At 30.9% G+C, this 26,062-nt stretch overlaps 1 protein-coding gene across 12 annotated transcripts in view; it reads left to right on the top strand.

Moving 5' to 3' along the window:
• LOC134716067 (nuclear hormone receptor HR96-like) overlaps positions 1-26,062 on the top strand; it is a 155,730-nt gene that overhangs the window by 37,291 nt on the left and 92,377 nt on the right. For 3 of the 12 annotated variants that reach the window (XM_063578800.1, XM_063578801.1, XM_063578802.1), the window contains 2 exons: positions 13,198-13,265; positions 19,013-19,070. In XM_063578800.1, the coding sequence (XP_063434870.1) occupies positions 19,052-19,070 (19 nt within the window). In that variant the 5' untranslated portion in view covers positions 13,198-13,265; positions 19,013-19,051. Of the gene's footprint in view, positions 1-1,250; positions 1,393-3,111; positions 3,212-13,197; positions 13,266-19,012; positions 19,071-26,062 lie in introns of all 12 variants that reach the window. The other 9 variants (XM_063578804.1, XM_063578806.1, XM_063578807.1 and 6 more) reach the window with 5 other exon arrangements.

Genomic DNA, 26,062 nt, shown 5'->3' with positions numbered 1-26,062 from the left:
ACATATATATCTATATACATGTCTAAATTGAAAACTATGTTCAAACCTATGATTGCGTTGGATAAAAACCGCAAGTTTTATACGTGTGCATGAAAAACAAATTTCGTTGTAGAAGGGTCTAAATACATATAGTTATGCCTCAGTTCTTTACAAGAGTTATGATATGGATATATACACTTTTGGTATTAAGCTGAATTTTGTCTCCAAATGACCTTTGATCGCCTCCGAATAACCTTTTGACGTCAAGCAACTAATCACTTTTTTATTATGACGTCAAATGTTTTGAATTGTTATGTCAAAGTTTACGGGAACCTGTGTGATTCTACATAATGGCGATCAAATTTTCATACGAGTGTAAATACGTCTATTGTCTACTCAAATTTTGTGCTACTTTGACTTTCACATTAAAGTGACCTAATTTTATGTATTTTCATGGATGTACAAATGTATTAAGTTAGATAAGAGCAAAATGTAATATGTGACTTTTTTTTAAACCTTGTTTGTATATTTAAAAGTTTTTTTTTAACATTTACTTGTAGTTTTAAAATTGATTTTATGCTCAAACGCTTAATGCAAAATTGGTTTTATGCTTGAAAGCTTTAAAGTTACAGGGAAGGTCAATATGTGTCAGTAGTCTATATAGTGGTAAACTTTTGTTGACAAAGGTTAATATTGTATTTCAAAGTAAGTGGTACTTTGTTGTTTAGTTTATAAATGTACTGAAGTTGGTAGTCAGCCAAATTTATGCAGTTCACATTGACATTGTAGACCTTACTTGGAAGTTTGCCCCCAAAGGCCATTATTGCTTCTGTTTTACAGTTAAAACATAACAAGGATGAATTTATTTAGTTATTTAATTCCATATTATATTTAAGTAACTGCATTGTATTCACAAGAAATGATAAAAACTGACATCTTTGTGGAGCTTAAAAATTTGTGATAATCCTTAAATGGATTGTGACAGTTGCTACCACTGGCACTTTCCAAATGATAAATTTAAGCCTTAATACAAATTATAGTTGTATATAACTTATAGTGAACCAACCTACAAAAATGGCTGCCCCTGTTACTTTAATTTGACAATATTTAGTTTTTGTGGCTGGTTCTTTTTCTGCGACACTATAAGCAGTAGGGCCTTTAATTTATTTGGTGAACAGAATGATGTGAAATCCCTTATTGCCGTCTGGCCTTGAAATCATTTTCATGGTTCATTAGCCAATGTTAAGTTTCATATTATTTTGTTGTTTTAGATGAAACTACAGCAAAAGGTCAACTATATTTGGTGTATTGATATGGAATGATTGCATGGTGAACAGTTTGTCTGGCAGGATTCATCTGACCCTTGACCCCATTATTATGATTCATTTGTTAATGTTCAATTTTTGTAATAAGGTATGTTTCTCAGATACTGCATGTATAAGCAATAGGCAAACTATATTTGGTTTGTGGTACGATTGTAAGGTGTTCATGTCTGTCTGGCAGTGTTTGTCAGACCTTGACCTCATTTACATTTGTTATGTTAATTGTAGGTGATATTTGTTTGAAAACTTAAAATATTACACACTTTCAACATAAAGTCAATCATGATAAGTAAAGCAGACAAGACATTTCAGCATTTGCACTCTTTCTATTAAAATTCTCAAAAGTATTGATATAAATTGTTCTGTTAGAATAAAAAAAATGTTCAGTTTTTTTAATTTGAATGTTATATTTGCCACTGTACCTTGATGAAATAACAAAGGTATGATATGTTACAGCATCAGAATCATATTGCTGTAATTACTATACCTGTAATTAAGGGTCATCATGGTCATAAGGTATATGAAATGTACTAGACTATAATAGTATTTAAACTTTAGAACATCAAGAGATAATGTCAACCAGGGGGAAAGATTAAAGGGGTTACATTACCATGAAAGTTTTTTAATTCATGAACATGTAAATTTTATTAGAAAAAACTTAAGTCGATATGACCTGATTTCTCATGTGTAAATCATTATGGTGTATTATATGGCCTAAAAGGCCCATGTACAAGATATAATTTCAGTGTTTATTTTGATTTTATGATTTATACGATATTTTAATAGAACAAACAAATGTTATTTGACTTGAAGTGCTATCTTTAAAGAAAAAGAATGGGAAAAAGGTTGATAAATCATTTTTTAGGGTTAAGAAACTTACATTAAGTGAGTATAATAGTCACATGGAAATGTAAGACATGCAATTGATGATATAAATAGGTTTTTTCAATTCTTTAAGAAAGTACAGCATTAACTTTAATAGGAATGTATATTTAATCGGATTTTTGTGACAAAAATGTTGGTTATTGATTTGGGATCATGTACGGTGGTCGGGCGGCCGGGCGGGCGTCCACCAAATGTTGTCTGTGCATTTACTCATGAACCGTTCAACCAAACCTTTTAAAATTTCAATATGTTGTTACTGACAACAAAATGATGGTCAAGTTCAATAATGACGATTTTGACTTTTACCGTTCAGGAGTTACGGTTCTTGAAAGTTTAAAAAATGTCGTGTCTGTGCATTTACTCATGAACCGTTCGACCAAACGGTTCAAAATTTTAATATATAGTTACTGACAACAAAATGAAGGTCAAGTTTAATAATGACGATTTTGACTTTTACCGTTCAGGAGTTACGGTTCTTGAAAGTTTAAAAAATGTCGTGTCCGTGCATTTACTCCTGAACTGTTCAACCAAACCTTTTAAAATTTTAATATGTTGTTACTGACAACAAAATGAAGGTCAAGTTCAATAATGAAGATGTTGACTTTTACTGTTCAGGAGTTACGGTTCTTGAAAGTTTAAAAAATGTTGTGTCCGTGCATTCCCTCATGAACCGTTCAACCAAACCTTTTAAAATTTTAATATGTTGTTACTGACAACAAAATGAAGGTCAAGTTCAAAAATGACGATTTTCACTTTCACCATTCATCAGTAATGGTTCTTGTGATATTGCCAGGACACAAATGAATATTAATAAATCCGGTTTGCTGTCGTTGTGACAGCCTCTTGTAGTTATATACATTATGATCAATTGTAGTTAGGAGTTACAATTCACAGTATTAACATCTCTGTCCTTCTTATATTTCAGTAATTAAAGGTTTAATCCTGAAAAAAAAAAAGAACGGTTGACCGTTACTTGGTATTAACATTATCTTGCTGAGGAGTACTTTAAAGGAACATATATTTCAGTAAGATAAAGATAAAATCATTTTTGAACGACATTTTTGAAAAGTGTAGAATTGAATATTTTATTCAATAGATCACTTGTATAAGTTAATGCATAAATCTTATTGGTTACACTCACATATTCAAAGCTTTTTGCACTGGTTATTTCTAAAGATGACCCCTTAAACAATCAGCCATATGAAAAAAGCCACCTAGATTTTGCTGTGAATGAGTTAATGGTTTGAGTATACTTTTCCATAATTGAAGAGCTGAACCAGCAACAGTCAAGAAGAAGAATGACATCACTCAACCTTAAAAACCTTCCTTCATAACTTGACACCCTTTTACTTCTTCATGTTTCTATATTAACACCTTTTGAAAGCCTCTCCTTTCCTCTGTGTCAAAATGCCCTTTGAATCTAACCTTTCCTTCATTTTAATACCTTTTATTGGTGTTGGTCCCTTTTTAACTTTTTTGGATTCGAGCGTCACTGATGAGTCTTTTGTAGACGAAACACGGGGCTGGCGTATTAATACTAAATTTAGTCCGGGTATCTATGATGAGTTTATTTTCCTCCTAAATGATGCTTTTTGATGCCTACATCTTTCCACCATATTGGTGCCTTTTGATTGCCTCTCCTGTCCTCCTTCAATGATGCCTATGACGCCTTCCTCTTTATTCAATAATAAATGATGCATATTGACTTAACCTTTCCAATATTATAATGACATTTTATGTCTCCTTCTTTTTCCATTATGACACCTCACCTTTTCTTCAAAACAACGTATTATAAAATCCTTTAAAACTTTTGAAAATATGAAAGATCAGTCTAGTTTACAGACATTGTGTTTTACTTTTAAAAGTGATAATTTTTTTTATCACCTTCATTATGATTTAATTTCATGATAGTCACCTTTTTAATAACATTTCATTTTAATATCTAACCTATGAAATTAAGTACATGTACGTAAAAACAGTTCTGCATAGTGGAAAGGGTTATTTATTGCTTACATCCCAGCGTGTTCACTCATGTTCCACTATATCATATCTTAAACAAGATATACTGTGGATTCATTAATTTTTATTGGCTCACACCGAACAGCAAGCTATAAAAGGCCCCACAAATTACTAGTGTATAACCATTCATATGGGAAAACCAATAGTCTAATCTATATAAAAACGAGAAACGAGAAACGCATATGAACTACATAAACAGACGACAAATACTGTACATCAGATTTCTGACTTAGGACAAGTGCAAACATTTGCAGTGGGATTAAATGTTTTAATGGTACCAAACCTTCTCCCTTTTCTGAAACAATAGTATAACATCACAACATAGAAAGGGACAATATAAAATATCAATTGGAAGGCTTAACTTTAATAAAAAAAACGCAAATTAATACACAATGAACTAATATGAACACATATTCTTGTTCATTCTAACTAATTTTGGTTGAATTAATGACAGGACCAAATAAGCAATTATTTATTGTAGTTAACAGGACCAAAAGATTAACATAATTTTTATTTTGCTTTTAAATCTATTAGAAAACACAGAACTGTTCCAGTAATAATTACATGTACAAAATGGAGATAGAGATTAGGTTTACATGTAAGGGCTGATTCAATTTAACAAATTTCATTACAAATTTTGGCCACATGAGAGTTGATAGAAAATGACAAGATATTATCAATAGCATCAAGTTCTAAACTCATTAAAATGAAGATTCTTCAGAAAGATTTTACTTATCATTCTATAAAATCATACAGTTTTAGTTTGAAATGATTTGGTTCTATTGTCGTGACTCCAGTTATACTTTGCTTTCAATTTATGCCATGTTAATCACTTTGGATTTGAGCTGGCTTGCATCATAGTTCTCTCTAGATGGTTATAAGTTCATGTAAATTTCTTGTTTTGTCAGTGATTAAAAACTGTTGTATTCTGAGTTTTTCTCTGACTAAATAAATGATAATGAGTTTAACATTTCTTATTTCTTTTATTTCACTCAAGATTTTGATACAATCAAAAGTTTTATTTGACCTACCTGGTAATTATAGAATTTAACACAATGTTTTTTTTTGCATAAACAAAAGGCAGTACTTATATATTGATATTTAAAAAATGTGAAAACAGATTTGTTAAATTTTAATGTTTTTATTGACAGCTTAATGTGGACAGTTTTTTTTTTATGTTTTTCTTATTTAAAAAAAATCTTTTAGCAACAGCTTTGAGATATATTTACTAGTAATATTCCACACAGATATATAATTACTTTCAATGTAACACATTATAATGACATTTGGTCACCAAAACCCTATATTTAATATATTAGGTGACTAATAAGTGACATTATACAAATAGTAATATGTAATTCTTTTTTACGTCTTTACTATTGATGTCTATGCAGTACTGGTGTACGGTAGACTCTTGTTTGCTGTTACATACCATTTCAGCTTGCTGTTACATACCATTTAATGAAGCTCGGTGAGAAAGCCTGAGTTCTAATCTGATATAATGTTACTCCTGTAGTTGCTAGAAGTGTGATAATTCTATATTCAGAAACCATGTGCAATTATTGAGAAAACTTATTGACCATATTTGGACATGTGTTGAGGCACCAGAACATTGCCCTTTTTTATTTACCTTAAATAATGTTTGTAGGAGACAGCGATAATTATGATTTAAATAAGGTTTAAACAATGCATAATAAACAGTTTTATTGACAATCAGGCGCTTGGTCAAGACGGTAAGATTTTTTTGCTTTCCTTTTTAACTTAAAATTTTAAAATGCATCTTGTTGCTATTTTGAAATCTGTCACGGTTGATTCTAGAATCTATCCTGCTTGAACTATTTACGTCATACAACAATCACTTTTCAATTGTGTCATCAGATATTTAGTATTATGAAGTCAAAATTTACGGGAACCTTTGTGATATCCAGTAATAGCAACAAATAGCGATTAGGTGTATAAGGGTCGAGGACTCATTTCAGGGGCCCTTTATAGCTTGCTGTTCAGTGTGAGCCAAGGCTCCATTTGAAGACCGCACTTTGGCTTATAATGGTTAACTTTTACAAATTGGAGAGTTGTCTCATTGGCACTCATACCACATCTTCTTTTATCTATGTGCATTTACTTTTCCTTCATAGTTCAGATGCTTTTTGGTATTTTAAAAAATTAGACCAAAAGTAAGATGGTAATTTACAGGGGTCTTTTGCCATTTCAGATTTCATAAAAAACATCACAAGATATATGTCCCCAGTTTTGTGGAGCCTGCATAATTTTTTCATGTGTAGAAATACTGGCAGGCCATCAACGTTCTTTCACTTGTAAGGTCATTGATTTTTCTTTAATAATACATAACAAATAACATTTCAGCAGTTTTTTGATTATCAACTGATTGTTCAATTTGTTGTTTGAAGCATCAACTTATTTATTTAACAATGATTTTTGGAAAGAAATCAATATGAAATTCCAAATTTTTACATGTAATAACAACTGTATATCTTCGTATGATTTTTGACACCATTGAGAATTATTTTTTTTGCAATATTCCAAATGTCCTAATAATTTTAAAGTCATTTCAATTCTTTCATAGATTTCTGGGTTTTTTTTACGACAAGCATGAAGAAAAATGCTTTATATTAATAAAACAACAAAAAAGTAGTGACTTGGGTTGTTTCCCTTTGCTCAAGTAGGTTTGGCGGGAAAAATTATAAAAGTGCTGATCTAGCTGCTCATAGTAAAAACCTAGATTTTGTCATTACTTCTCAGTAATGAATCATACATTTTTTTCACAATATCAAATCACATATAATTACTCCCAGAAAATGGACAACAGTGAAGTGTTTGTCATACTGTTTTTTACAGGACCCTCTGATAGATATCTTAAATCTATTTATATTTGAAATTTAATGTATGCAAATATATATGTCATAAATACTGTATGTTGTCATAACCCTATCCTTCTCAATTCTGATTTGGTAAAATACTGGAACAGGATTTATGACTTACCTCACTAAAGATTTACTTCTCTTAGGCAACTTGACAGGTACTTTAGTGGAACAGGAATTACTTTTCTGTCTGTACTACTTAGTATAAACCCATGGTTTTTAGTGGTGTTTTTTTTTGCTCAGTCTTTAATTTCTGTGTAGTATATTTTATGAACTGTTGTTTGTCTGTTTGTCTCCTTTTGGCTATGGCATTATATATCTCTTGTGTTTCTTAACTTAGGGTTTTTCATAACCAAGGCCTTCAGTGATGCATATAATCTTCTCCCTTTATTTTTGTATGTTGTATAATTATGTAGAAAATTAAAGAAAAAGGAGCATGAAAATGTTATGATCCATATTTTATTTATCGATCATTAAATATCAGGTTTTTCTAAAGTAGAGATTATTTTCCCGTGAAGAATGATTTTGAAAAGATGTATGAGAAAGGATTTAAAGTAGGCCTCTAGTTGTTAAAGTAAAGTAACTTAGTACTTTATAAGGATGTAGGCGTATTTTCTAACCATTATCTGAGTTAATCGTCTGCTTGCTGTATTGAGGTTACAAAACATCAATATACACAATTAGGTTTATTCACACTTTTATGCTGTTAAGTCTTCAAGAGTAAGAGTGAGAAAATATCTTCGACAAGGATCAATGAAATAATATTAAAAAAAAAAAAAATATTGTTTCATGGGAATCTTGATGGTGATCAGTTTCATTTGAACGAGCTTTGTCTTACGTCATGACATGCTGGTGAAGTACTGTATGACATTACACTGTGAAGAATCTAAAGATAGAAACAACTAATTATATGAATTGGTAATCTTGGTTATGAATCGCTAGACCAATGATGCAAATAAAGCAATATTAAATATTGTCTATTATGTTTTAACTGTTTGTTTATTTTGTTAATATCTTTGCACGCTGTGGATGCATATTTATAATTAGATTTCGCTTTGTTCAGTAATTTTCAAAACTAAGGCCTAAATAAATAATGCATTTTTATTTTTAAATATACCACTCAATATTAAAACTGACATAGTTTTGTTATTAACATTTATTACGTTAGGTAAAAAAAGGACATTCTCTGTAAAAAATAAATAAAAGTAGACATTTGCATTGATTGTGAAGATCAATAAATATTTTATTGAACTATTTGATCAAGAAAGAGTTATTTGAAGAGAAATTCATTGCTAATGAAATAATTTAACTATTTCTTATACTAAAATATAAATGAATTTCGTTCCAATTTCACCACAATTTTTTTTCTGTGTCAACTAGTATATTATGACTGAGTATTATTGTGTGATGGGGTTGGATTATATTATTGTGTGCTATAATGGATCATGGTTTATTTTAAAATGGAACATTCTACAAAATTGAAAACAGGACATAGTTCAAAAGAAATAGGAGGTAAATGCTTTGTTTTCTTCTTATGCCTTAGAAAAGGAGTGAAGCAATGGAACTTAATGTAAACATACAATTTATTTTCTCACCCTAAAAGTTAAACAAAAGTCTTTTGATGACAAATTGTGGTCTGGTGTACAAAATTTTAATCCTTGTACATGTTTTTGTGGTGAATTTATATTCAAATAAAAGCAAAAGGTATTTCCATGTAATCAGTTGATATTTCATAGTTATCTTTCTATGTTGTGATGTTTCAGTTTCAGGTTAGGGTGAAGGTTGGTACCTATTAAAACTTTTAAACCTGCTGCATTTGTTTACAGCTTTTCTAAGTCGGGAATTTGATGTTCAGTGGTTCTTAAGTCAGCACTTCTCGTCTCTCGTTTTTTATACGACCGCATTGGATCGCATAATGGTATGATGTTGTTGTTGTCTGTGTCGTCAAAGAAACATTTGGTGTCTGGACAACAACTTTAGTAAATGGATCTCTATGAAATTTAATAAGAAGGTTCAATACCACAAAAAAAAAAATTGGGATTGATTTTGGGGATGATGGTCCCAATTGTTTTGGAAACAGACAATAACTTGTGTTTAAGAATATGGATCACTCTGAAATCATACTACAAGGTTCCATACTACAATGGAAAGGCTGGGATTGAGTGTGGGGATAATTGCTCAAAGTAGGGATTCAAAAAGTTTTGGGGTTCCAATTTTTTAAAGGGGTTCAAATTAAAAAAAAAAAAATTTCAAATTTCATTTTTTTTTTATTTTTCAAGAAGAATCTTTAATTGCACAGTTACTGTGCAACTTGAAATTTATTTTGTGTCATAAACCTATACTATGTCAAAAACTTGATCACAATCTAAATTCAGACAGAATCAAGCTTGAATATTGTGTCCAAATTTGCCACGTTACTATTCAGGGTTCAACCTCTACAGTCGTATCAGACTGCGCTCGGCTAAACATGTCATTCTATATATTAGACCTTTTAAAATGTTATTCTGTTTGAATGGTTTTATACTTGTCATTTTTTGGGCTCTTTATAGCTTGCTCTTCAGTGTGTGCCAAGGTTCCGTGTTGAAGGCTTTACTTTGACCTATAATGGTTTACTTTTACAAATTGTGACTTGAATTTAGAGTTGTCTCATTGGCACTCATACCAAATTTTCTCCATATCTATTAACATTAAGCCAACATATTAACTCCAAGTTATAGTTCTTAATGATTTTTAATGATATATCCAAATTAGTTATTGTTAAAACTTTTTTTAAAATCAACTGAGAAAATCAACAGGACTTATAGAAGCAATTGTCATTTCCTTACGTTACTGATTCATATAACTAAGATAAATCATTGAAAATTCCTTCTCAGACTGCATGAAAATACCTCCATATAAACTACTAACCTTTACATCAAATTCCCTAAAATCTTTCATCTATTGTTGACAAAGTTTTAAGATGAATTTGAAACTACTGGATGTAGGTATATACATTATAAAGATATTTATGTTCTATATATACCATAAACAAGGTTGTTCTATACCTCTCAAGGTGGAATGTTAATGTACTTTTATTGGCAGGAGTCATACTTGGAGATGGGGGTCTATAGGTGGGGGTGCTATACGTATAGTGATTGCAAAATAAAATGAATTACTGTATGTAATTGTATTGATTGCTTGATGGTTTTATTTCTTTAAATATCAAGTGGCAAATATTTCATGCATGTTCAATTCAGTGAATTTAAAACAGATTATTTCCTAATTATATTTACAGCAATACCATACAAATTTGACATTAAGCCTGTTGCATAACTGATGATGTTATATTTCAAGCCTGTGTATTCTTGTTTTGCCTGAAACAAGCCCCAAGTTTTTCTGTTTTTCAATCATCTAAGTCATTTGGTCTGTTATGATATATCAGTGATATATTTCAGTTCAAGTACATAAGATAGACCTTTGATATTTGCTACCCAGTTGTGTAATAGCAAAGATTGACATTAAGAGTTGTCAAATTGTCTGAGACAATTGAAACTCACATTAAGGACAACCAATTTAAGCGTCAATGCACTTGTCTAATTGAACAAGTAAATTTTTCTAAACTGAATAGTTAATAGTCAAACAGAATTTCTCCTGAATACCTTGTACCTCTAATTGATTAAACTCTGACATCATTGACAGCATTGACAAATTGACTTATTTTTAATCTGCTAAAAATAGATCCTTTAATACTATTGGCCAATCAGAATATGATTTGTTTCTTTCCCTGTATGTAAGTACACAAAACAGTTTGTCTATTGTTAATAGCTAGAATTTGGGAATTATGGATTTAATAGAATGTATGTTACTGATCACAATATCTTTGTTATAATTGTTGCAATTAGAATATGAGATGCTCTTGCATCTACTAAGCATTCATATAAATATCAGGAGATGCTTTATATTTCATTAACTTTTTTTTTTGCTAACATGGCCCACAGGGCAACATGAGCTATTGCCCTCACTTTGAGTCTGTCTTCTTCATCTATAGTCTTTTGTATTAAATTTTTTGTATCTAGTTTAAAATTATTTTTTTTTTAATTCTGTTCGGTTAACAAACATGGCCAAAAATTAGAATATATAGGGGTGTATGGTTTGTATCCTAAAAAATTATAGGAGTTATTTCCCTTGGTTTGAATCTTTAAAACTAAATCAGTTTAGGCAACCTGAAATGAGTTAAAAATGATCATCTGCTCAATATCTATTTGTTGAGAAACTTTCAGACTGATTGTTTAACCTGTTTAAGATTTATTTTCCTGAAATAATAAATGTATATGGATTTTCTTAGTTCTTCCTTATCTTGAAACTTTTAAAGATATTTATTTAAGAAGTTCAAAGCAACCAAAATATTCATCATAGTAAAATCTATCAAAAAGGCTCAGTACAGATATCCTATATAGGAGTTATTACCCTTGAAAGACTAAAAAGAAGTTTTTTCCAAACTATGATTAACGGAAACTTAGATTTGCAAAAATTGTTCAGCATAGTAACCTATGGACTAAAATTGTCAATTAAACTGTGTTGAAGAGTGATAACATTTTAAAAATAATTTTATGAATAGAGAGAAACTTCAAAACAACAAAACTGTTCAGCAAAGTAAGACCTGCAAAGAATTCTACATGATTGAAATCATCTATTAATAATCCTTTATAGGAGTTATTGTTCTCCATGTTTGGTCTGTCTTTCAGTTCTTGATTCTTTGTCCATTCTGAAAGTATTTTCACATATATAACAAGCTTGAGCTGGAGCATTCATGTCCTTGGACACTGTTCTTCTTTTATTGTTCTTCCTTTTCTTTCTATTGTTCTTTTTTTTTATACTATTTGTTTATGTTTCTTAAATTATAGGTTTTTGATCTGAATTATGTAATAATGAATTTAGATATTTGCATGCTATGAAATTCTATTGACATAGCCTAATGTATCTTAGGAGAAGAGATCCAAGTTGGACTGACAATGTGTCTAATCCTTTTCATATATGTTTTGCGACAGTTTGCAAATAAAATATATTTAAACTAAATGCAAAAAACTGAAAATACTCTCCTAAACTTGGAGAATAAATGAAGTCATTTATTTAATTAAAAGGACAAGGTGAATAAAATAAAATTAAATGGATAAGCTGGTCTTTAGGTGTTAACATTGATACATTAGGTAGGTATTAACATTCCTAGTATAAATCCATATCCCAATATAATGTAGATAATTTCTGAGGTCACCTGTACTTTTATATCTTGAATGGGAGAATATATGTGTCACTGATAAATCTATAAATATTTATGTAAGTTATCATGTATTATATAACAGATTATTGTAGTAGTATGTTTATTTACCCCTATGTTCGTCAGGTGCAAGATGGATATATTTTCCCCTACTTATCATAAATTTGGACATGTAATATTAAACTTTGACTGGGATTGTTTTTAAAGTACAAATTTTGTTCATTGTCACGAATTCTGATTTAACGTATCACTGTAAAAGTACATACGTCCTTGATAAGGTGAAAATAATTTGGTGTGTTTTAAATTTGATTGCATAAAAATATATTAAATATATTCTTAAACAATTAACTTCCTGACAGTCCTAAGGTGGAGTTCCTTAAATATGATATTAAGTAGTATAATTGTTGTATTGTTACGATGTTGTGACAAGTTTCCTCAAGTGGATGATATCACAATTACTTAAATGATAAATTTTTACTAAGTAGATGTACTTAATAAACCATTGCAAGAGGTTTCATACATACAAAGATCCCAAAAATATTAATTATTACATATTCTTAACTGATAAAAATTAATAAGGTAATCTTAGCAGTTGCTGATCCTGGACTTTGAAAAAGGGGGGAGTGGGTGGGGATCAAAGTAAGAATAAGTGACTGAGTGTAATAGTAATAGGTCTATGCATTAACCAGATATGTAGCCCCACAAGAGGGTTATAGCAGGTACTGAGTAAAAAAGAATTTGAAGAACAAAATAATAAAAAGAAAGTTATCATTCAAGATTTCTGAGTTTGATAAGTACAGTTTGCGAATATCATATGTTGTAATTTATACTATATATTCTGTTCAATTTTACTTCTTAGATTCAGTTAGAATCAGTACAAGATAGAATAGAGTCAAGAACAACAAAGATTTGATATTGAAACAAACGGTAAGATTTATTGATACTGCTTAACATTTTTGGTTTAGCCAACAGACCAAGAATTTCAAGATCCCTTCTCCCTCATTTTTCATAATTTTGTCTAAAACTTCCAAATCAGATATCATCTACATTCAGAACTAATACTTTGCAAAACAGGCCTTTGCATGGTCAGTGTCAGTTTTACAAATGCATGTTAAAAAAATCAATTTGACTGAGGTCACAATGTTAATGTTACAACCATCATTTTTCATTTCTAGATGCCAAGATTATGGTAGGAAAATGAAATGACACCTATGAACATGAGTAACATCTGAATACAAAAATTGATATTTATTCAATGACAAGTTGCCCTTTGAAATTTAAAGAACAAAAATAATGTTTTGAAATATCAGAAATGTGAAGTTGCAAGCAATAGTATGTGTTAATTGATTAGATGTTTAAAATAGGGTCAGTGGTTTCATGATTTCATTTGGAGTTTGTGGACATTAAATAAAGAAAACTGTAAAGGAAATCTTGAATGATAACTTTCTTTTTATTATTCTGTTCTTCAAATTCTTTTTGACATCAAGGTTGGAATTGAATAGTTCTGAAAAATGTACTGTAAACTTTTACTCATAGAACATCAGACTGGTTGTTACTTGTTTTGGATTTTAGTAATCATACAAGAGTTGTCTCCCATGTAAATCTATAGGTGGATACTCTCAATGAAAATGTTAACAAGTTAATTTGATATTCTGTTTGACAATAAAAGCAATTAATCTTCTTGATTGATTAATTAATGGGGAAAATGAAGTGTTAAATTTTTATGTGTACATAACAAACAGGTTTATTAATAATGCATATACAATTTATTTTGAAAACAGTAAACTAATTCAAAAATCCCTTTGAGAATCATTCATCAACTAATTCATAAGCTCTTATAATTGAAGAGTTTTACTTAAAATTATCTTGATTGTATAAATATTATTAGATTCTTACATTGGTACCAGTGGATTATCGGATTTATCCAATCGAGATAGTTAAATTATCAATTTTAACTATCGAGATTGGATAAATCCGATAATTCACGAGTAACTATGAAAGAATCTGTTTCTCTAATGATTAAAAAATACATTTTCTTTTTTTGTTAACCGAAAATCCCCTTCGAGTACCTTTCACATTGCACGAAGTTGTCAATTTCCTTAACACCTGTTATAGCATATTTTGATTCAGTCCTGTTAGCTAAAATGGCCATGACCCTTAAAATCATCCAATGATCTTTTGAGATCACCGGCAAGCACACGTTGATTAAATTTTTTTATACAATGGGTTCTGAAAGGGATAAATTTCCATAGAATTAGAGAAAAGATATTCTTATATGGTTGTGGCCAGAAATCTATTTGTCGGATCTTAAAGTTTGATGCCAAAACTTGACATATGACTTCATACTGCATGTTGTATGTGCAAAAGACTATAAGATCAACAATTCATTGAATTTCTGATGAAACACATTTGGAAGTGCTGACCATAAGAGAAATAGGTTTAACATCTTAATATCAAGATATCAAGCAATATCTAATTCTCACTTGATATGAAATTAGTAAAATTTGAAAAATACTGAACTCAAGGAAAATTGAAGACGGAAAGTCCCTAATAAAAAGGCAAAATAAAATGATAAAACACATCAAACCAATGAAAGATATAATTATCAAATATCAGCAGAGAAAAAAATTAGCATGAAGGTAAAGAGCTATTATACTATGACCGGTATAACTGCTTATATACAGGTCAATTGAACTATTCTCAATCATAACATATATCTTCCAGTTTTATATGGATCCATTGTATCAAAAATATGTTTTACAGTCGCCCTTGCATTAACATTACTCTTCTGTAACTACAGGTCAACAAAGTTCAGAAGGCAAAACAAATCCTCAACTATAAACTATCCTATTTTGAAGTTAACCTAATCAGGAGTTAAAAATGATACTGTGGATTCATTAATTTTCGTGGGTACCAATTTTCGTGGTTTGAGGAAAATTTACATATTCGTGGATACTTAATTTTGTGGTTTTGGCAAAGTCTACACTCATTCCTTTAGCAAATTTTGTTATTCGTTGGACATTTAAATTCGTGGTTCTCCTGTACCCACGAAATCCACGAAAATTGGTATCCAACGAATATTAATGCATCCACAGTAGGTCTATTAGTTCTGCGTTTATGGTTAATTAAGAAATGTCTTGATAAATTTTAGTAAGAATGATTGTAAATTACTGAGTTAGCTCCCCTTTATTGTTAATTTCTAGTACATTTCAACCAAATGATATATCTTGATATACCAGAACAGGAATAAGGAAACAAATGTTCTATTCTTGCATCATTATTATATACATTTTGAACTCAAATGAGGACTTTGTATGTCATGTTTTCACTATCACCTGATTCTTAGGCAGATTCGCACTTAAATTTTCATTTTTGAGAAACTTAATTGCAAAAAAAAAGTGTGTAAAAACAGAAAATGTTATCCTTACTTTATAATTAGTATTTAAAAGAACTTTGATATTTAAGAATGATTAAAATCCAAAGTCTGTTGTTCAAGTTCTGATCAAATTTCATTTTTTATCAGGATGAATCGAGTGACTCTATATTTTTAAAAGTGCATTGTATGCAAACACACTGCACATGACACAACCTTTAGGCATAGAGATAAGTTATGCGAGTGTTGACAAATTTATGTATCAATTAACGAGTTGTCACATTTATTTTTGTATTAAAAGTACACATCACATCTAGGAAAGGTAAAATTAAGTGTACTTCATTATGATACATTGCAGATTTGTGATAAATCATAATTTAAACACCATTATTTCAAGAAAAATAAATTATTTTCCATCATAAATAAAATTTATATTGGAATGTATAAAGACAACATTTAAATATTTTGTGTTATGTCCCTTGGAACAGAATATTATGAATAAATTATAACAAATAAATTAGAATAAATGAATTGACAAATAAGGAAAAAAATTGGACTTGTTTGAACTTAATTGCGCCTGTTTTTTTTAATTAAAAAAATAACAAGACTAATACATAGTAAAGTTGATGTTTTACTGTATCAAGTATGGTCTATTTTAAAATACTTCCAGTTTTATTGGTTCCTTCCTTTTGCTCTTTTCAATAATAGAAGTGTACTGTGCTCCATGCAACCTGATGATTGTTGACTATGCATATGGTTAACCATGGTTGAAATGGTACCATGGTTAGAAACTGCACATTGACAGGGGGTGCAGCAACAACCACAGACATTAACCAATTAGCGCTCAACTGGTTACCATGTCAGTGAACTAGAAGAACTGTTGGTTTATTCAATACATACTTGGTAAAAGTAGATAGAAAGCACATTAACAAAGGTGTCACTAATTGCCTTCTTCCTTTTCCTTATGTTGTTAAAAAAAAAGCAGCAAGTAATTTAATTTTCTTAATATTTAATTAGATAATCAATAGTCTTTTTTCTTAGATTTTCAAAAAACTGTTGCTCACTTATAAGTTAGAAAAATTCCAAGTAATTTGTAGCAGACAAGTTTTGATTGAAACACTAAATTTGATTTTAAAGGACATTGTTCTAATAATTTTAATTCTACTCAACAAGTCTCAGATTCTTTTTTTCACATGCATCACTAAAACAGTGTTTTGATTGATATGCAGAAAAGAATGATACTTTTGAATTAAATTAGTCACTGGGCAAATTCATTACAAACCATATGCCTATGTAAACATGAAATGCCATAACATTGAGAAAACTGCAAATACATGTACACATATTGGAAAGATCTATTTATAAAGTGCTAACATTATGAACAAACTCAGGCATGCTCTAAAACTGTTTTCAGAAATAAACTAAAATTCCAAAAAAATGTACTTTACTATAAAAACTACGAGGAACACTCTGAAAGTTGCTGTATGTTCAAAGTAAAGAAATGCATGCCTGTGACCCTAGTGTATATTTCATTAAATTTTCAAGTTATTAAATATACAGTAACTTTTTTTGTATGGATGCAACCAGTAAGCTCTCCAGAAGTTGGAAGAGTTGTAGCCTCTCATTTAGTTCCATATTAAAATATATGGCCAGGCTTTTGAACCCTTTCCCATTACTGTGGTCTAGTCTATTTATAGGCATTAGATATTACCATATTCCCTTTTGTTAGTCAGACTGGAGCCTTAAATGTTGACAGCTCATGACTTGATAGGGAAGTATTGTATGCCTGTAGAGGTCTTGTATGTAGTCACAGGAAGAGATTGTAGGAGAATGGTCCTCTATAGACCACCAGAAATATATGTCAAAGGTGGTCGTCACCTTAAGGTTATTTTTTGAAAAATAAGGGGAAGGTCGTTCACCATAACATACAAATTCTTGTAGTAATCCATCATTGTATCAGACAAACAGACTCTTAAATATGTCGTCTTGAGACTGTGATCTGGTAGATATTCACGCTTCAGGTGACATTGAGATATGACTTATAACACCTTAAGTGAACATTTATACTACTTATAGGTGGTATATTATTTATTAATGTCTTGGCGTTTGAAAATTTTGCTAATAAATCTTGTATCATTGAGAATTTGTATTTGTAGTATGTATGTAGATATAGAGATCTGATACATAGCAGGTCTTTTCATGTTTTATCACCTTTCTGTCTATGATTAGTGGGATAACATAACAGAGTTCCTTTAAGTACCAGGAGTTCTTTTAAGAAATAAATTATAGAGAGAAGAATACAATAGTTAGACATTTATTTTTATAAGATTTATATGCATATCATATAATAAATGGAAAATAAAATAAAAAAAACCCTTATATAAACATTTCAAATTTTGAGAACTGAATCTTGGGACTGGAAATTTTCTCTACTCTATTCCTTGCATTGGAATGTATAATACTTTACACTATAATTTATCTCAATTTGTTTAATAGTTATATTAACTTTTCACAAAATAATAAAAGTAAATATGTTGTGAAGCTAGACTGGCTGAGACTTTTGTGTCCATATTTTGGATTTTAGAATCAACATATCTTGATGTACATATCACTTTTTGGGATAATAATACATTTTGTACCATTTATAAAAATCTTAGTTTTGAGAGATTTATATTTTTTATTGTCTTGTTTGTGATGAATGTCACAGAATGGCGACAAAGATAATCTGTTCAGCAGAGCTTGGGGCATTGTAACCTTTTTAGATATACAATTCCTATAAGTATGCATAGGAATGTTAAAATGACTGAATATATTGATGCAGTTTTTGTGTAATCTGTCATGAATGTCTCACAGAATTCTAGAAATAGGAATGCTAATCTGGAAGTGGCAACAACAACATTAACTATTAAAATCTATATAATTCAGAAACAAGTAGTCTCAGTTAGTTAATCTATGTCTTGTTACTTTAGAGACCCCCATGATAGTCTGATTTTTGTGTAGGGCATAATTTTGTCCTTGATCCTTCTTTCTTGGTACAATGTATGCAAAAGAAAAGTTTTTTATGCCCTGTCTATAATAGTACAGGGTCATTGTTTAATTTTGGTCTTTAGCATCTTTTAAGTTTTGTTGTGTCTTCCTGAATATCATTTAAAACCATTCAAAATATGATACAGTGATAATTAGTTAAGCAGACATTACTTTCAGCATGTCCACTTTTGATTTGTCTTTTCTCCTTGAAACAATTTTAGGATTTGTAATAGGAGATGTATGGTTATTAAATGTTTAGATATTATATTTTTAGCAGTTCTACTAGGCCCATTGAACTTGGTTATGAATCAAGATGTGGAAGAGTGAAGCAGGTAAGATAGACACAAATGTTGTGGCTGCTTTTACATCCATGGTTCCAATATGTTGTGGGGTTGCTGTCAACATGTTTACCCAAAAGCAAATGTTGTGGCTTCTTTTACATCCATTTATTGAATATGCAATGTTGTTGTGTTGTTGTCTTAACCTGTTTTTATTATGCTTAAATGATGTGGCCTCTTTAACATCATAAGACTCAATACACAATTGTTGCTGTGTTGTATTATTATTCAAACAGAAATGTGTGCTTGTTTGCTTTGCCTTTGATGTCTCAAGCTATGTGGCATGGCTTTGTTCTGCTTTGTCTCAATTGTGTAATTCTGTAACACATTGTTCTGTTGACTTTGACTTCATTGTGTCATTCTGTAACACATTGATTTCATTGTGTCAAGCTGTAATACTTTGACTTCATTGTGTCATGCTTTAACACACTGACTTCATTGTGTAATGCTGTAAAACATTGACTTCATTGTGTCATGCTGTAACACATTGACTTCATTGTGTCATGCTGTAAAACATTGACCTCATTGTGTCATGCTGTAAACCATTGACTTCATTGTGTCATGCTGTAACACTTTGACTTCATTGTGTCATGCTGTAACACATTGACTTCATTGTGTCATGCTGTAACACATTGACTTCATTGTGTCATGCTGTAAAACATTGACTTCATTGTGTCATGCTGTAACACTTTGACTTCATTGTGTCATGCTGTAACACATTGACTTCATTGTGTCATGCTGTAAAACATTGACTTCATTGTGTCATGCTGTAATACTTTGACTTCATTGTGTCATGCTGTAACACATGGACTTCATTGTGTCATGCTGTAAAACATTGACTTCATTGTGTCATGCTGTAACACTTTGACTTCATTGTGTCATGCTGTAACACATTGACTTCATTGTGTAATGCTGTAAAACATTGACTTCATTGTGTCATGCTGTAACACTTTGACTTCATTGTGTCATGCTGTAAAACATTGACCTCATTGTGTCATGCTGTAAACCATTGACTTCATTGTGTCATGCTGTAACACTTTGACTTCATTGTGTCATGCTGTAACACTTTGACTTCATTGTATCATGCTGTAACACATTGACTTCATTGTGTCATGCTGTAAAACATTGACTTCATTGTGTCATGCTGTAACACTTTGACTTCATTGTGTCATGCTGTAACACATTGACTTCATTGTGTCATGCTGTAACACATTGTCTTCATTGTGTCATGCTGTAACACATTGACTTCATTGTGTCATGCTGTAACACTTTGACTTTATTGTGTCATGCTTTAACACTTTGACTTCATTGTGTCATGCGGTAACACATTGTCTTCATTGTGTCATGCGGTATCACATTGACTTTATTGTGTCATGCTGTAACACATTGTCTTTAATTTGTCATGCTATGTTTACAATGACATTGTTTTGGCATGCACAGATACATGTCTCTGTTTCCTTTGAATTTGTTGTGCCATTCTTTGACACATTGCTTAAGTAGGGAAGATATAATTTAGTAATTAATTTATGGCAATAGAAAAAAAAGGCAAATGTAAAAATCTTAATTCTAAAAGAGCTAAATTGGTATTAAGAATTTGGATATAAAGTATGAAAAAAAGTATATTGACTTGAGGATAAAGAATGAGGTCAATATACTCCTTTAACATATCTGCTGCTGTCCTTGTCTCAACTTATTAAAGATGGTGTACAGCTTTTACTGCAATGATAACAGCAACAGACAATGAACAGTGTACAAACTTCATCAAAGAAATGTGTCTATGTAATATGTTAGCTCAAAATTGTCTTTTACAACTGTATTTTAAGTTGTAGATTCATTAGATAAAAAAAAACTACTAAAGATCTGAAATTATTAACTTCAAATTCTACAAACAACAAAAAAGCATAACCATATGACATAAGACTATCAATGACGTTTTCTGTTATCATTAAATCTGTTAAACCCTACACAAAGAGCAAATAGCAATATTTCATAACTGCATAATTCTGACAAGATAAATTGTCTGTAAATTAACATTATTGTTATTCATGACTTTGATTGCTCATAAATCCTGACCTATTTTACTATTTATATCATATTTTAATATGCACCTCCTACATACATCACATGAGGCTCTAGAATTGATTTCATTCAAGAGAAATTTTTACCTTGCATGATAGTTATTTCTGCTTGAAATGTATTAAATAAGATTATAGTATAATACTTCAGTTTTAATTTGCTGTGTCAATTTTATATGCCCATTTATGGGATGTATTATGGTATACAGTTTCATGTCTGTCCGTCCATCGTATAGTCCGTCCATCCATGTGTCTGTTGCCAACATGTCAGACATTATTTACAATGAGGTAGCAATAGGAAAAATGTTACTAAGTTTTATTGACAGATATCTTTAAATGTCAGGCACAGTTTGCTTACCTTTTCAGGATTGATATTCCTTAAAACAAGTATAGCTATGAGGTCGATACAAGGAAATATAAACCTAAAAAAAAGATATTGACTGAGGATGAAGTATGAGGTCAATATACTCCTTTAGATTGATAAATAAAAGGCAGATCCAGGGGGCACTTGGAGCCTGCCCCCTCTCCTTTTGTGGAGAAATTTGGTTGATTATACATGTTTAGGGAATCACTGAAGCCTGAGTCAAAAATTTTTAATAAAGTTTACTGAAAACAACAAGATGATAGATACACCAAAAACTAGAAGAAAAAGAAAAAAACAGGAATTTACATGACGTAAAAAAACTATACGTCATTGATGTTACCTTGAAAAATCTATATTTAGGTACATGGATGCTGTTCCAAATCTTATATTATCTTCTCGTTGGGAATATAATGATTTGTCAAAAAGGATTTCCTATGCTTTTAGCCAATTAGAAAATAGAAAATTTATAGTCACAATGATAATGATTATTGGACATTCATACAAAAATGAGTAAAATAATTAATTAGTAAACACCTAGGTATTACAAAAAAAGGATTCCCTGCGGCTATACAAAGCAAGTATAGTGAGCATGGTGAGTTATGCAGGACAATATTTGTGTACTGCATAATACACAGTTATGGTAAAATAGGATTGTGAAATAGGTGATAAAAAATTCATAAAAGCTACTCATATCAAAACATACTGTTATTGCTGTTATTATCGCTACATTGAAGACCCATTGGTGGCCTTCCGCTGTTGTCTGCTCTATGGTTGGGTTGTTGTCTCTTTGACACATTCCCCATTTCCTTTTTTAATTTTATGTTTCCCTCATACAGGTTGATATTAGCAGAGATACATTTTTTCATATATAGGGGTTGTTTCCCTTAATTTACAAAAAAAATCTAAAATTGGAAACAAAAGTCAGAAAGTTGAATATTGTGGTAAACATTTATTTGTACCCCCTTCCTTCATTGGGAAAACATTTTTTTTCCACCTGACTGATCATTGTATATATATATTAAGGTACCTTCCCACTGGAAACTAATCTACTTATTATTGCTCTTTACAATCAATATCTTTCAGTTAGTCTGTAAGTGTGATCTCTTTGATGAAATGCTACTGGAAATCAGTTCTAAATTAGAACTTTTACCGACATAGGAACAAATCAAGTGTTGCCTCAATTTTTTGTTATCAAGAAGAAAAAGAAAAAACAGGAATTTACATGACGTAAAAAAACTACTATACGTACGTCATTGATGTTACCTTGAATAATCTATATTTAGGTACATGGACACTGTTCCAAATCTTATATTAACCTCTTTTTGTGAATATAATGTTTTATCAAAAAAGATTTCCTATGCTTTTAGCCAATAAGAAAACAGAAAATTTATGATTGAAGGAATGAGGCATTACAAGTTTATGATTGAGTGATTGGAGATAGACCCAGTTTATAAATAAGTAGACCCAGTTTATGAATAAGTAATTTGAGGCAGACCCAGTTTATGATTGAATGATTGTAGGCAGATCAAGTTTACGATTGAAGGTAGACTCAGTTTATGATTGAATGATTGGAGGTAGACCCAGTTTATGATTGAATGATTAAAGGCAGACCCAGTTTATGATTGAATGATTAGAGGCAGACCCAGTTTATGATTGAATGATTAGAGGCAGACCCAGTTTATGATTGAATGATTGTAGGCAGACCCAGTTTATGATTGAATGATTAGAGGCAGACCCAGTTTATGATTGAATGATTGTAGGTAGACCCAGTTTATGATTGAATGATTGGAGGTAGACCCAGTTTATGATTGAATGATTAGAGGCAGACCCAGTTTATGATTGAGTGATTGGAGGCAGACCCTGATTTATAATTGAATGGTTGTAGGCAGACCCAGTTTTTGATTGAATGATTGGAGGTAGACCCAGTTTATGATTGAATGATTAGAGGCAGACCCAGTTTATGATTGAATGATTGTAGGCAGACCCAGTTTATGATTTAATGATTGGAGGTAGACCCAGTTTATGATTGAATGATTGGAGGTAGACCCAGTTTATGATGGAATGGTTAGAGGCAGACCCAGTTTATGATTGAATGATTGTAGGCAGACCCAGTTTATGATTGAATGATTAGAGGCAGACCCAGTTTATGATTGAATGATTAGAGGCAGACCCAGTTTATGATTGAATGTTGTAGGCAGACCCAGTTTATGATTGAATGATTGTAGGCAGACCCAGTTTATGATTGAATGATTAGAGGCAGACCCAGTTTATGATTGAATGATTAGAGGCAGACCCAGTTTATGATTGAATGATTAGAGGCAGACCCAGTTTATGATTGAATGTTGTAGGCAGACCCAGTTTATGATTGAATGATTGTAGGCAGACCCAGTTTATGATTGAATGATTGTAGGCAGACCCAGTTTATGATTGAATGATTAGAGGCAGACCCAGTTTATGATTGAATGATTAGAGGCAGACCCAGTTTATGATTTAGTGATTTTAGGCAGACACAGGTTTATAATTGAATGATTGAAGGCAGAAGAATTGTAGATAATGTTTATTAAATGAAAGGATTTTATTTCTGCAGGCGATTTTTAGGACAAATTAAGGGCAGACCATTTCTTGACATTTAACTGATTTAATATATTATTGTTCAATGTCATACTGTTAATAGAATCTCTTGATTGTATTAAGTCATCATCTTTGGATTGCTGTTTCATTGACACATTTTTTTCAAACTATTTTCTTCTTTTACAAATTTAATTTCATATCGGCTGCTTTTTATACGACCGCAAATTTTGAAAAAATTTCGTCGTATATTGCTATCACGTTGGCGTCGTCGTCTGCATCGTTGTTGTCGGCTTCGTCAGCGGCGGCGTCGTTGTCGTCTGCATCGTCGTCGTCGTTGTCCGAATACTTTTAGTTTTCGCACTCTAACTTTAGTAAAAGTGAATAGAAATCTATGAAATTTTAACACAAGGTTTATGACCATAAAAGGAAGGTTGGTATTGATTTTGGGAGTTTTGGTCCCAACATTTTAGGAATTAGGGGCCAAAAAGGGCCCAAATAAGCATTTTCTTGGTTTTCGCACTATAACTTTAGTTTAAGTTAATAGAAATCTATGAAATTTTGACACAAGGTTTATGACCACGACAGAAAGGTCGGGATTGATTTTGGGAGTTTTGGTTTCAACAGTTTAGGAATTAGGGGCCAAAAAAGGGCCCAAATAAGCATTATTCTTGGTTTTCGCACAATAACTTAAGTTTTAAGTAAATAGAAATCAATGAAATTTAAACACAATGTTTATGACTACAAAAGGAAGATTGGTATTGATTTTTGGAGTGTAGGTCCCAACAGTTTAGGAATTAGGGGCCAAAAAGGGACCCAAATAAGCATTTTTCTTGGTTTTCGCACCATAACGTTAGTATAAGTAAATAGAAATCTATGAAATTTAAACACAAGGTTTATGACCATAAAAGGAAGGTTGGTATTGATTTTGGGAGTTTTGGTCCCAACAGTTTAGGAAAAAGGGGCCCAAAGGGTCCAAAATTAAACTTTGTTTGATTTCATCAAAATTGAATAATTGGGGTTCTTTGATATGCCCAATCTAACTGTGTATGTAGATTCTTAACTTTTGGTCCCATTTTCAAATTGGTCTACATTAAGGTCCAAAGGGTCCAAAATTAAACTTAGTTTGATTTTGACAAAAAATGAATCGGTTGAGTTCTTTGATATGTTGAATCTAAAAATGTACTTAGATTCTTGATTATTGGCCCAGTTTTCAAGTTGGTCCAAATCTGGGTCCAAAATTAAATTTTATCAAAAATTGAATAAATGGGGTTCTTTAATATGCCAAATCTAACTGTGTATGTAGATTCTTCATTTTTGGTCCCGTTTTCAAATTGGCCTACATTAAGGTCCAAAGGGTCCAAAATTAAACTAAGTTTGATTTTAACAAAAATTAAATTCTTGGGCCTCTTTGATATGCTGAATCTAAACATGTACTTAGATTTTTGATTATGGGCCCAGTTTTCAAGTTGGTCCAAATCAGGATCTAAAATTATTATATTAAGTATTGTGCAATAGCAAGTCTTTTCAATTGCACAGTATTGTGCAATGGCAAGAAATATTTAATTTCACAATATTGTGAAATAGCAAATTTTGTTTTAATTAGAGTTATCTTTCTTTGTCCAGAATATTAAGCAAGAAATATCTTATTGCACATTATTGTGCAATAGCAAGATTTTTTTTTAATTGGAGTTATCTTTCTTTGTCCAGAATCAACTTAAATCTTTGTTATATACAATATACAATGTATATTCACTTTTTACTACCAACTGATAAATTTAAATAATCTTTAAATAATCAGTGATAACACGCAGTTTTTTTACACTTAATATTTTATGATGTATTTAAATGAGTATTTATTGTTGCAAACTCCAATAGAATATTTTAATTGAGGTTAGTTTTGGAATAAGGGAAAGGGGGATGTGATTAAAAAATTGGGTTCAATTTTTCTCATTTGAAATTTCATAAATAAAAAGAAA

Source organism: Mytilus trossulus, chromosome 4, assembly GCF_036588685.1.
Source record: "Mytilus trossulus isolate FHL-02 chromosome 4, PNRI_Mtr1.1.1.hap1, whole genome shotgun sequence".
Lineage (NCBI taxonomy): Eukaryota > Metazoa > Mollusca > Bivalvia > Mytilida > Mytilidae > Mytilus > Mytilus trossulus.
Note: the sequence above shows the minus strand (reverse complement) of the source record. Positions and strands in the feature narration are given on the sequence as shown.